The sequence below is a fragment of the Colias croceus genome, chromosome 9 (assembly GCF_905220415.1).
Source record: "Colias croceus chromosome 9, ilColCroc2.1".
In the NCBI taxonomy this organism is placed as follows: domain Eukaryota; kingdom Metazoa; phylum Arthropoda; class Insecta; order Lepidoptera; family Pieridae; genus Colias; species Colias croceus.
This window is the reverse complement of record NC_059545.1, coordinates 4,027,615-4,041,709: the sequence shown is the minus strand read 5'-3', so window position 1 is coordinate 4,041,709 and position 14,095 is coordinate 4,027,615. Positions and strand designations below refer to the sequence as shown.

The window sequence follows — 14,095 nt, the reverse complement described above, 5'->3', positions numbered from 1 at the left end:
GGGAACTATGCGGGTTTTCCTTTGCAAACGCGGGCGAAGCCGCGGGCGGAAATCTACTACTTTATATTTTATTTTTGTCATCAAGGAGAAGAAACCCCGAATAAGTAATAAACAGGTCAGGTACCTACTTGGCAAAATTCAGCATTGGGGTCAGTCGAGAAAACAATTTCACAGATTTTCTTTTATATTTGCTTTCAATAATCTTTTACTTAACCCTAGCTTTGCATTGATTGAGATTATTATCGTCTGTATGTCCGTAGTCTAATAACAAGATCGATTCTTAGATCTCTTACGGGTTAAATGGATATTAATCAAAGAAGACATGTACATTAACAATGTCCGTGACTCAGCATGGCGTAGTGCGGTAATCGCCCAACACACTATGAGTGTGTTTATTGTTTTGTGAGTAATGTCTTAATAAATGCAGTAATATGGAAGTAGACATCTTGAGAACGTGGAAGTCATGATGGATGATGTGTAATGAATTCATTATTATAGAAGAAGAAAAGTCAGACGTTCTCTTCAATAGGGTTTCTTTTAAAGCAATTTTGAATCGTAAATTATAGTGATTAAGTAATTTGTTTTTTCATGTTGTAATCGTACTAATTTCTGATACTTAAGTACCTACTTTATATACATTTGAAAATAAGTAAAGGGAAAAAGGGATCAATGCCAATTTCATAAAGAATTCATAAAAAATCATAACATAGGGTGATAGGATAATATATTTATTCAGCTTATTTAAATTTTATCATGCCTAATTATATTATAAAACATTACTTTTGTCGATGTATTAGACTGACAATATTACTTTTGTTAATTTGTATTAAATAATTAGCTATAGGTCATGCCATTAGAACGTTATAACTAATTCAATTATAATAAACATTAAAGCTTAAGGTATTCAGTACTAGACATGTTAGTCACTACATCTGTCAAGTCAATTAGGACATACAAGCTCAGTCTAGACCAGTTTTCAACCTAATTCCATCTAATGGATATGTAGCAAATATGCTAGACTAAGATAATAATTAATTACTAAAATCACTTTCAAACAGTTATATTGTTAAAATAAATATTAAATAAGTTTCAGTGGTATTGTATTGTAATTTTTATAGCTCCATGATAGTATTATAACATAGTTTAAATTTATAGTTGTTATTGTATGTAGTTATATGTATGTAGTTATTGAAAAAATAACTTTTAGAAGCTAAATTTCGATTGCAGCAATACCTGACCCGTGACTCGATTTAAAAATGTTAATGGAATTGCAGCAAAAATTTACGCTAGCACATAAAGTCCAATATAAATCTTAACATCACTAATAGCTACATACATTTACAGTACGCATTCATCGTTCCCAGAATTTTTATAGGAAAAAAAACAATGCAAATCACAGTCCCTTTGTAAGCCGCTGTCCTATTAGGCTGCGTTTCCACAAGAGATGTGCGAGGATGCGTAGCAAGGGATAGAACCAATAGTATCGCTTCATTTACCTCGCCTCGGTCAGCATAGCTCTAGTGGAAAAGGCTCAGCAGTACAAGATTATATACATACAAAACATTAATTAGTTCTATAATTTTGAGCTTCGCAACACATTCTTGCCCCATACATTTTCTTCGCACAGCTTTAGTGTAAACGCAGCCTTACAACACTATTTCTATCTGTCGAGTTCGTCTTACAAGACTTTGTGTATCTCTAGAGAATCTCCAAATATACAGTAGCGATTCAATCTAATATTTATATTGTTTTGTGTACGAAGTTATTGACAAAAATATCTTAATGGAATGTTGTATGGAATTGTTTTTGCTGGTGAAATGAAATGTTTTGTATTCAAATTTATATTGGAAAAGTTAAGTCCGGAATCTATTCTAAAGATAATATTGATGTACTGAACGATGCAGCTGTGCCGAAAATGTGGGATAGATTATTGAATAAAATGTTTGGTTTTTTAAGAGACATATAATGTTCCTACGTATGCATAAAATTCATGTATTTACATAAGACAATATTTATGAATATCTTTATTAGGGGACTAGATTAGATGGACAAGCTTCACCTACTTTTAAACTAGATGGCATTATGTTAAATATTCAAATGTTCAAAAATAAACCTGATTCACGAATTATGTACCTCTTGAATATTAGTATTTATACTTTTAAAAATAATTTCATGATAAAAATAGTAAATAATAACAAGTCTATAACTTAAAAAAGTCATTGGTACTCCATAATCCAGACGTTCATCTTCAAGATCTTAATTCTGCTTTCGAATTTTAGCAATGTACGGTTACAAAGACGATCCTATGTACAGATTCAAATCCGCAATGCAAATGTTCAATTCGCGTTGCCAGCGTATTTGGATCGTTTCTAGAGTCGCAAATAGGATATAAGGGCATGTACAGACCCTGGGGATTTAGTATTCACTAGCTTCCATTAGCGAGTGAATAAAGCTAGTGTGTCTTTGCTTTACATTTTTAAGCTGGTTGTGCAGCGGATGACGTTTTGATTAAGGGTCAGGTGTGTTTTATGTATTTACTATAGTGTTATTAATACATATAAATTGGTATACGTTGTAAATTTGGTGTGACATGGTAGATGAATATTTAATTTATTCGTTGAATTTATAAAATATTAATTATAGCATGTATTTTAATATAAATGCCATTAAAAAATCAACCAAAATACACTTTTGTTAAAAATAACCATACGATCATCATCATAATAATATACCAAGCAAAGTCACTTATGACAAACATACCCGTCTAATCTTCCCCATGACGTCATTACTAGCTAGTAAGTGAAGCTAGTATCAACCACAAATTCCCAATACATTCTATTACCAGTATGTGTTTTTCGAGGCAGCTATATGCCGTAGTTGATTGCTCGTCTAATGGCCCGTCAGGACCACGCACCCATTGTTTTCATGTGTAGATAATTACCTGTCCCTCATACGGAGCGCGTTATTAATTGCTTTGTATTATACGCAGTATTTTGTGACATTTTTGTTCACACCCTAGTGTCTGGTCAGTGTGGATTAGAATGGAATTGTGGTGTCATGTGTATTATTTTAGTGACAAATTTTTTATTGCATTAATGTGCCTTATCATCGTATATGCTATTAATGGATATTAATAATAAGTACCTACTTAGTGAAACTGTAAAAATATAAAAGATAGATTGTCCGTAGTCTATTAATAAAGAGACTGCTTTCTATTTACTGTCTTATCAATCTGTATTCGGTTAACCTTCACAAAACAATCGCTAATCTATTCAAATAGTTGCAAATTATTGTAATTATAATACATACGTTGAATAGACATAATAATAAAGAATTCTGATAAAATCATATAGGTCAATTATGTATAAAAATTTAGGAAACCACTTTGAAAATTTTAATGTAAGGGAATAATATTCTTACATTTTGGGCTCATTCGAAACGTAACTAAATTTTTTGCAAAGCTATTAAAGACGTGGAATTCATCTTATTTGTAGACCATTTATAACATTTATTATCCAACTGAGTACAATATATTCCACGGGCCATTTGATTTGGAGTTTCTAGGGTTTATTTAGGTACGTTTATTATGTATTATAGTTATACATATAAATAATATTATAATTAAAGTAGCAACTAACCGGCCTTACGTTTTGACATCTAGGCTTCGATATAAAATATTATTTTGACTAATATTTTTGAGGATTGAATTATTGTGAAGGAAAAGCTCTTTTGAAGAAATTGCGGATTTACGTAAAAATAATATATAAAAGTTTATTATAATATATTGTTAAATGGGATAATATTTTCATGATTTTAAGATTTTACTTGTGACGTCATGATAAAAATATTTGACAGATCATTTCTTTTGAATTTTTCAATAGTTTTTGAAAGCACGTTAGTTGACGTAAAGCATTTATCTCTTCCAATCTCCCAATTCATTTTCAATGAAACGTAATGTGAATATGCTTAATGTATTTATTTTACTTTAAAATCTCTACAAAATTGTTACACCTCACATGGTTCTATAAAATATAAAATACGTTCCAACTTCCAGACAAGTATTGGCCATCAATGAGAGTATTCTCAATATTCCGGTCACATGTAAACATCTCCATAATACGTGACGGTTCCGTACAGGACCGCGGTCTTTCTTTAAAATATCTTTGTATATTGGCAACTGCAGAATATATTTAGGATTATAAATGACATTGAGTGGGAAAGAAGCCATTTGTATATGAATTATGTATTATTGTTACGTATTGTATGGTTTTTAACCAATAACACAGTATTACAATAAGGAAATAAAATTATTGTAATACAGTAAAACTGTGCCAAAAGTGATTGACCAGTGAACAGTGTGTAATGAATGTGTTTGTTAATGATTATTTTATAAATAATTGATCGCGGTTTTGGTCTTAGCGTGAAGATATAATATAGCCTCTAGCTTTCCTCGATAAATCTAAGGCTATCTAACAACCAAATATTTTTTCAAATCGTAGCAGTAGTTCCTGAGATTAGCGCGTTCAAACAAAGAACATTCTCTTCAGCTTTATAATATTAGTATCTAGATAATAATAATTAATCAGTCGACTTTTGTATATATTGATGAGGAAATAAACTATTCAAATCAATAAGAATCAGTTTTCTTTTGATTTGTGTACCTAATAAAGTTAAGTAATAATATAATATAATGACAAATACATTTTGAACAATCTTACCTGTAGAGCGATCTACGGAACATTGAATTATAAATGTATTTCATAGATCTAAACTACCCAAATTTCTCTGAAAGTAAATAGACCGATCCAGAGTAAATTACTAGAATTAAACCACAACCGTTGATTAGCATCGGTTCCTTTGCGCAGTTGTCACCCATTTATTAATATTGCTCTATTCCTGTTTGCAGACCTAATTTTAAATATAACAGACGAACGGACGGTCGTGATGAAATTATCTCGGTGTTCTTAATAGTCAATAGTTATAAACTCGTGTGTTTATACATATATATATTATAAAAAAGTATTTTTATAACTGGTATAAGAGAATATAAGGTACTTAGTGAATGAAGCAAACTTCACTACATAGTATAAAACCTGTGTATAAAACAAAGTCGCTTTCTTTGTCCCTATTTCCCTATGTCCCTTTGTACGCTTAAATCTTTAAAACTACGCAACGGATTTTGATGCGGTTTTTTTTTAAATAGATAGAGTGATTCAAGAGGAAGGTTTTAGTATATAATTTATTAGGTTTTAGACAAAGCGGGCGAAGCCGCGGGCGGTAAGATAGTATTTAATAAATTAATAAGTATTTCAGTTTTATAGCCCTTCAATGATGCCACACTCTACTCCAGTCAAATGGATGACCTCATAGTCGTATGTGCTTCGTAATATTTTCGTTACCATGGCAACAGAGCTTACTTCTTAAAACGTTGTATGTTACTGTATGTTATCTATAATGTTTTGGTTTACTCAATGAGTTGTGTCGTAATTATAGCATTGAAATATTTATCAGGTAGCCTTATAAGAAGCTAACCTTAACTTGCTCTATCTACAAGAATTGCGCTATCACTACTTTTGTTTTGGTTAAGTGATTCTGTCATATCATAATTATTATAATTTAAATATGGATTGTCTGTTATTATAATACTGATTAGAGGATCAATATTTTCGTAAGTATATTGTTTTCTTGTAAACTACGACTTGGGTAGCAAGATACTAATATTATAGGATTCGAAGCGTTCAGAGCTTTAATATTATAACATATTTGTGGAGGGATTGGAATATATAATAATTATTAATATGCATAAAAGCCTTATTAATATTCCTATTACCTTATTGTCATGTAAAACAATGAATGAGTAAAATAAATTAAAATTATTTAGTTATTACAATGAGCTTTTAACTGGTGAGCTAAGTCCGAAGTTCTTTTATTTTAAATTCTAAACACCAAGTAGTAACCATACTTATTGTTGTAATTAACATAAAATATAATGAATAAAGAACAGACTTAACATATATTAAACAAGTATATTTCGCGTGTGAAAGGCAGATACTATAAATGTGATCAAAATAGTACAATAACCAAATAGTTAAGGGAAATAATATTTTCAGATTTAATTCATTTAAACTTCATCGTGCCTACACCCAAGTTTCGCTGACAACATAAAAGTGATACATATTTGATGATGTTTTTGACCGAGATGACGTAGGTATTTCAGGTATAGGTGTACGTTTTAGTTCCATACTTGAAAGGTACATAATATTATACATTGGAAATCACAAAATATAATCTTGTACCGACAAATTCTTTATTAATTTAAAAGCCCCACCTTGCCCAAACTAGTAAAACCTCTATAATCGAACATACGCTAACTGTTATTATAATTAATAAACTAGGTTACGGTAACTTAGCTGATGTACCAGGGCCGGTTTTTTTATCCGCATCCATAAATCAATGGTCAAGCGTTACTCATTGCAACACAGATTAGATCTGGCCCTTAATGGATGGCTTTAATTGTTAATACTATTTATACTTAACTAGCTATGCCCTGCGATTTTACTCGCATTTCTTCATTGCTTAGCTTATAGCCTCCCTCGATAAATGGGCTATCCTAAACTGAAAGAATTTTTCAAATTGGACCAAGTAGTTTCTGAGATTAGCGCGTTCAAACAAACAAACAAACTCAACAACAAGCTTTATGATATTATAGTATAGATTAGAATAGATAAAACAAGTGGAATAAAAATTCCACTTGTTTTATCTATACTGTCCTTTTGGAAACGGTCTTTTTTCGCGATTGAATATTCAACACTGTAAAATGTTGCCATGAAGTTAGCATACAAAGAAGTTTGTCCGTTCGTGACTAAGAAATTTTAATGGAAAAAATGTTGAATTGCTGCTTGCAATGCTACTGTTTAATTTATTCCTTCGAGTTTCTTTTATATTGTGAGGATGGAACTAATGGCATTTTGCGGTCGTCTCGCGAGAAAATTAATAACGTTTACCTTTGTTTAACTTTATACAAATATTATGTTTTTCAACTCATTTTCTTATGAATATTCCTTCAGGTGAAATGGTTTGAATAGCGTTAGTTGAAACTAATAATATTATGTTACTTATGCTTGCCTTGCTATTCAGTCATGAATAAGACTATTGTATTTTGCACATTATAAATTAGGTATACAGACAAAAAACACATAATGCGTTTCCATTATATCAATAGATACATGAGATGACTGTAATATATTTTGTAATACAACAAATGCCTTATTTACATAAAGGTATATATTTAACACGTTCACTACTAAACTTTAAATTTAAAAAGCGGATACATAGCTAATCTGTGTCATTTCCAATACCTATTGATTTCAATTCAATAGAAAAAGTATACAATGCGGGCTTTAACTAAACTGCAACAGAACTATCAGCATTCATTAAACTGAAATAAAATGCAATTAAAATCCTCATTCAGTTAACGCCTTTACACCGTTAGTACACCGACGCATTCGCGTGCGGCAGCGAATCTCTGCGAAACTACCTACTGCGTAGCGAAATATCTGCGGAACGTTAGTAAACAGCAATGTTTTCGCAACTTTTTCGCAATGCGTCTGTGTAATGGCCATTTCGCAGTTTCTTGCGAAACAATACTGACAAGGACGCAACTATTTCATCTACCTATCTATGTGCTAGAGTGAGACATATCATAATATGCGAAAACCTGCCATACTACTGACAGATTTTTCGTTGTTTCGCTGCCGCACGCGAATGCGTCGGTGTACTAACGGCGTAACCAATGAGAAGACATTTAATCAAATAGTATAGAAGTTCTCAAGGAACAAAAGCCCTTGTTAGTCTTTTGTTTCAAAGATTCGAAGTCCATTACAACATTCTGAAAGTTTTGTAACTCATGAATAGAATTTGCAGTTAATTACTCAGCTAATAGGCTGATGAGCACCTCGAAGTTACGCCCGAATGGAATCACTATAGTGTAAACTAGCTGTTCCCCGCGGTTTCACCCGCATTGCTTCGCTCCCGTTGGTCTTAGCGTGATGATATTATATAGCCTTCCTTGATAAATGGGCTATCTAACACCGAAATAATTTTTCAGATCGGACCAGTAGTTCCTGAGATCAGCGCGTTCAAACAAACAAAAAAATCTTCAGCTTTATAATATTAGTATAGATTTGTAATATAATCACTTTGAGTGAAAATGCAAGTGATGATCAACGATTTCTCAAGATTACACAGCTGGTGTGTTCAATTAAAAGTTTCGTAATTCAATTTTATATTTATCATAAAATGATTATAGGCAATAATTCACTTCCTCATTATTAATTGTGTTTAATTTTTAATGAGAAATTACAAAATGTGTTGTGATTGAACAATTCAGAATAACACATGACTCTAGCTACTTTTAAAAATGTTGTGAATCGGATATTTTAAAGAATAATAATTTGTTTCATTTATAATTGTACGGAATAATAATATTATATAAAGCCAAAAAAAAATACTGTTTATTAATGAGAGCAAATTTTAATAGTAGAGTAAAAATGATAAATTTGTCACTTGTATTATTTTGAATGCAAACATACCTTATGATACGATGTCTCGAGATCGGCGAAAATCTGAAAGTAAGAATAGTTTATTAGTAAACATAATATTTTATCACCCAAACTGTTATAACACCTAATAATTAAAACGTCAACACCTCAATATCGAAAGATTTATCCCGCATCCGTACTACGAATTTACCAACACGGTGTACCACTTGAGATATCTCACGATTTATGGGACTCTATACATTTTGGTTACAATTTGCCAAGCTTAATGCAAGGGGATAAGGTTCAAATTTGTTCGTTGTTTGTAGTTTGAGAAGTGAGGCAGTAACACTCTTGGCTGGCGACACCGCTCGTTGTCACCAAAAGATAAATGGTGTACTGTCTCTATACAATGTGACAAGCTAATTCCTTGGCGGAACTAATCGGTACTTTTTTGCAATGAGGAAAAATAGTTGCCTTCAGGAGACATCATGTATGCAGTGCGGTTAACGTGTATTAATACTTTCTTTTGTTTTTAATACTAATGGACGGTATCAAGTTCTGAGTTTCTTGACCCAGTTTCCATTTCTATCATCTCTCTATTTATAAAAATCTTGTTGTTAGTTAGTTACCATAAAACCTCGACTGGATCGACTCTCATGAAATTTTATGCTTATCGGATAGATCTGTGAATCGGCCAACATCTATTTTCATACCCCTAAGTTATAAGAGTAAGGCAGAACAACTTTTGTCAGGATAGCAGCTAGTTACATATTTATGCAGATTATTCAATACTAGCTTTCCACCCGCAGCTTCACCCGCGCAGTCAAAGAAAAACCCGCATAGTTCCCAATCCCGTGGGATTTCCGGGATAAAACCTATCCTATTTCCCGGTAGCCTATGTCCTTTCTCGGGTATTAAAATATCTCTATACCAAATTTCATGCAAATTGGTTCAGTAGGTAAGGCGTGATTGAGTAACAGACAGACAGACAGAGACTTTACTTTCGCATTTATAATATTAGTATGGATTAAAACCAATATTATAAATTAATTAAACTATACTCTATAACGATGCAAACGTGTTAAATACGATATGTTTTACGCAATTAAATTTTAGCTTAATTCAAATTTAGTTATTGTTAATTGATCCGATGAAATACTGTAGGTATATGTAATACTGTAATACCTTTGGCTAGATAAGCGGATTTGTTAAATATTTGTAAATTTTGGTTTACTAGACTTATCCACTTTTACGTTGTTTAATCTATTTTGAAGTTATTGTTTACTAACTGTGCCCAGCGGTTTTACCCGCAGTAATCCATTCCATTTGGTCCTAGCGTAATGATGTATTGCCTTATAGCCTTCCTCGATAAATAGACTATCTAACACCGAAATAATTTTTCAAACCGGACCAGCAGTTCCTGAAATAACCTCGTTCAACAAACAAACAAACACACTATTCAGCTTTATAATACTAGTAAAGATAACTTAAAATATATAGTTATGAATATAGACTGAATTAATTCTGTATTATTTAAAATGTTTGTATAAATTTAGCAGACGTTCCTTCCGATAGCACTTCTGATAGCATGTTACAAAGGAAATTACTCAAATTAATACAATCAAAGTACTCAAGCTGTGTTTTACGACGCCCTATAAAACGCGTTGATAATCTGTGATGGATGACTTTACTACCAGTATAATTGACTCGAAATAAGTCCATATGCCTGTTTAATAGCCTCTACTTCCGATAGCAATGAAGATATTATTTACCGTTTATCTCTCCCTTATAAGGCATGCGGGTAGTAGGTACTTACTTTTACATTTGCTTTGACTGATGCTTGCTAGAATATGTTTTAATAATTACGTTCTAACTAGCGGTCCGCCCCGGCTTCGCCCGTGGTACCTACATGTTTAAACTATCCTATCTCTCAAGTTGGATCGAACTGCACATGGTGTGCGAATTTTATTATAATCGGTTAAGTGGTTTAGAGGAGTCCATTGAGGACAAACATTGTGACACGAGATTTATATATATATGTTCTAATGTACCTTTAAATGTAACAGGTTATGTTGATCCTTGAGGAAATAGTACATAGTGTGATGGGGAATGCATAATATAGTTAGAAATGTATTTTTTAGACATGAACATAATACTTACTGTTATTACCTATATGCATTTCTTGTTTCTGAAAACGTTATTTCTAGAAAGATACAAATTGCAAATGAACTCGTTTGAATTTTTAAAGGAAAACACATCACAGTGAGCTGTGTGTTATTTGTTAATTTATTGTTAACCACTTTATTATGAAATCTATTTAAAGGTCTCTTACAGAAATAATGACATAAATAGAGGACTGAATGATGGATGCGAGTGTGAATCCGTCATAAAACCAATCTTAAACCAATCATCTTTGACATAGGTACCATTCAATTCAATTCATATCAAAATATGCTGTTGAAAGTCGATTGTATAACTCTTAACTATTAAAAGAGAAGAATCTAGAAAGTCGATTATAACTCCTTGTTAAAATCTGGCTATATTATTTCTACTCATATGATTCACAGTTGAAGCCGGGGCACAACGCTAGAGCAATGATAAATCGTAGATGTTACTCGCCTACTTCCACCTATAAAAATTTGGCTTATATTTATGAGAGAGCGATTTCTGACGTGACTAAAATAACAAGGTACAAGCAGGGAAAAAAAACTTTTCTTATTTCTTTATAAGCATTTACCTACTAGCAAATAAATAAGGTTTTCTTGTGTATAAGTATTCGATAGTGGGAGCCTGCACATAGAAAAGAACATACGTAACGTCCTAATTTATAAAAAGTTTAAGCAAGTTGGTCTATTCCTATAATAGAACTTCTCTTGAATAATTTTTTACAAAGGAGTTGATTAAATATTTTAATTTCCGAATATCCATAACACTAACCATTTTTATTTAAACCACTACAAAAAATTATATTTCATTGAAGGTGCGAATTCTTAACCATAATCTGTTAACGATAAATTATAGGAATTTACGTCATCTACAATTATAGGTAAAGAGGAAAACTTTATTTGTTTATTTGATTGTAATGCTCATAAACTACTGGACCGATTTTGATGAAATTTGGCACAGACAATCTTTAGACCCTGAGAAAGAACATAGGCTAATTTTTATTGCGAAATATGTACCACGGGCGAAGCCGGGGCGGACCGCTTATACATTTATATGATATAGCGATATTTTATACATTTATAAGTAGGTAGGTACTCGTCTATTCAACTGCCTATTTTAATTATATATTCGACGTTTATAGTGAAAAGTAAATCATTGTTAGTAGAAAGCCGCTTTATAATTCGATGATCATAAAATAACAAATAACAGTCACAACTACATAAACAAAATTTAATTTTCTACACATCTGTTATAGCTGTTTTAATTAATTCTCTCTTTTCAACCATTTTCTTTTGAAGTTGAATAATAAAGGTAATCTCTTGACATTCGATAATTACGATAAAATTTCTTTAGAAGTTTTTATTGCCTCGTGTAAGCATAATAATTAGTGGATACATACAAAATTGGACAACAATTATTCCCTTTATGAAATTGAACACAATTTGACCTGTGGCTTTTCTACAACCTTTTCCCATACACTTAGACAGCTTTCACAATGCGTGATAATTGATTCGTGTGCGAACATACTTGTATAGACAGAAAGAACGTCCTACACTAAATACCTTTAGTATGAAATATTTAGAATAAATACAAATAATAAGAGAAACATATTATGCACATGAAGAAAACATATGGATAAAAGTTACAAGAGTAAAATGTGTTATTTATTCACGAATAAACTATTACAGCGACACTATAATGAACAACTCAAAAACACTTATATGTCCAACTTGCCATCATTTTGTTTTCTCAAATAGATTAATTGATGAGGACTTTAATTTACCTTTTAAATTAGTAGAGTTCTTTTTATGTAATGTTAAGGTACCTATATTTGGCATATTATTAGTGGTATTATAGATTTACCTATTTATACATAATATACCATTAACGTAAAGTACATGTTATTTTGTAGGAAATAAGACTTGCTGACTGAAGCTTTCGCGTTTGAAGACTTATTTTTTAAATTTTTTTTTATTTTTTTTATTTCATGGATGTATAAAATTTCAAAACTTTATTCATGTCTCTCTCCATAATACACGGGTATCGCCATAAGGATGATACCCGGTCCTTTGGAGGGCGTACGTGGGGACATTTTCTTTACGCGGCAGAAACGTGGACAGTGCGCGAGTTGGAAAAAGGGAAGATAAATGCTCTAGAAATGTGGTGCTGGAGGAAGATGCTGGGGATATCGTGGACAGAGTTTCGCACCAACGAGTCCATACTCCAAGAGCTCGGCATCAAACAGCGTTTATCGACCGTAGTACAGTCGCGCATACTGCAATACTTTGGACACGTGTCTAGGCGAGATAACAACTCCATTGAGCGGCTAGTGGTACAAGGAAAGGTGGAAGGAATCAGATCGCGCGGCAGGTCACCAATGCGCTGGACCGACCAAGTGAAATCTGCTGTAGGAATTCGCGTATCAGACTGCGCCAGACAGTCTAGTAACAGGAAGAGATGGCGGGAGATCGTGCGGAAAGCTGTGTCCGCCTCTACCACCGATGTGGACGTCTCAACGTGACCACTCGACACACGACCACTCTGCCAAGAGTGAATCGACAAAGAAGAAGACGTGGGGACACAGGTCCAACACGCAGAGGCCCTTTAGAGAATTTAATGTGTTGTGGGACACCAGCCGCAGCCTGCCCATGGCTGCACTATAGAGATACAGCCCTGGGCAGTCCGCGGCCAATGTAGGACTATTGCAGAAAAATGGAAATGAATAAAACTGGGTTATGGAAGGGGGTGTTAGATGGACTGGTATATTGGGTCTATGGGGACTATGGACGTCTGCCTTTTCAATATTAAAAATTGAAAATTATGGCAGATGGTGACTCGCCAGTTCGGTCGATGGGCTCCCAAAAAGGTTACCGAGAATGGCAATAAGGGGGCAACATCAGCTGAACGGCTGGGGGTGTAGAGTGGTGCGGCACCGGTTTCACCATGGGTTTCCCCGCTATTACGCCATTAGACACTTCCACCCCCGAGCATATAGCTCTAGCGGCTCCACTCTGGACGGCCAACAAAGGCAAGCCAGAGGTAGGAGATCCTGAACCTCGTCATTGTTCACTCCGAACTGCCACCGGGACAGCCCAGAGGTGAGGACAGGGACCTCCCCCGGGAGCGCTCGGTTCCCGCGGGGTCGCTACTCCCCGACACCTCGCCACAAGGTGCCCTGCGGGGTGACTGACTGCACGGTTGGGATATCTATTGTAGATATGCCAACCGGGGGCGATGGGGTCGTCACATCCCTACGCCTTATTCATGTTATTATTGTAGTAATGATTTTATGTATTCTTGATAAATTTGTAATTGTGTAATGAATTTTATGTTTTTATACTTATTTTTTTTCAATGGATGATAAATTTGATTAACTATGTATTTTTAGA

General features: G+C 33.3%; 1 protein-coding gene across 3 annotated transcripts in view; it reads right to left on the bottom strand.

The window, feature by feature from the left end:
* Positions 1-14,095, bottom strand: part of LOC123694666 (collagen alpha-1(XV) chain-like) — a 142,583-nt gene that overhangs the window by 78,439 nt on the left and 50,049 nt on the right. For all 3 annotated transcript variants that reach the window (XM_045640160.1, XM_045640162.1, XM_045640161.1), the window contains exon 2: positions 8,592-8,624. In XM_045640160.1, the coding sequence (XP_045496116.1) occupies positions 8,592-8,624 (33 nt within the window). The remainder of the gene's footprint in view (positions 1-8,591; positions 8,625-14,095) is intronic.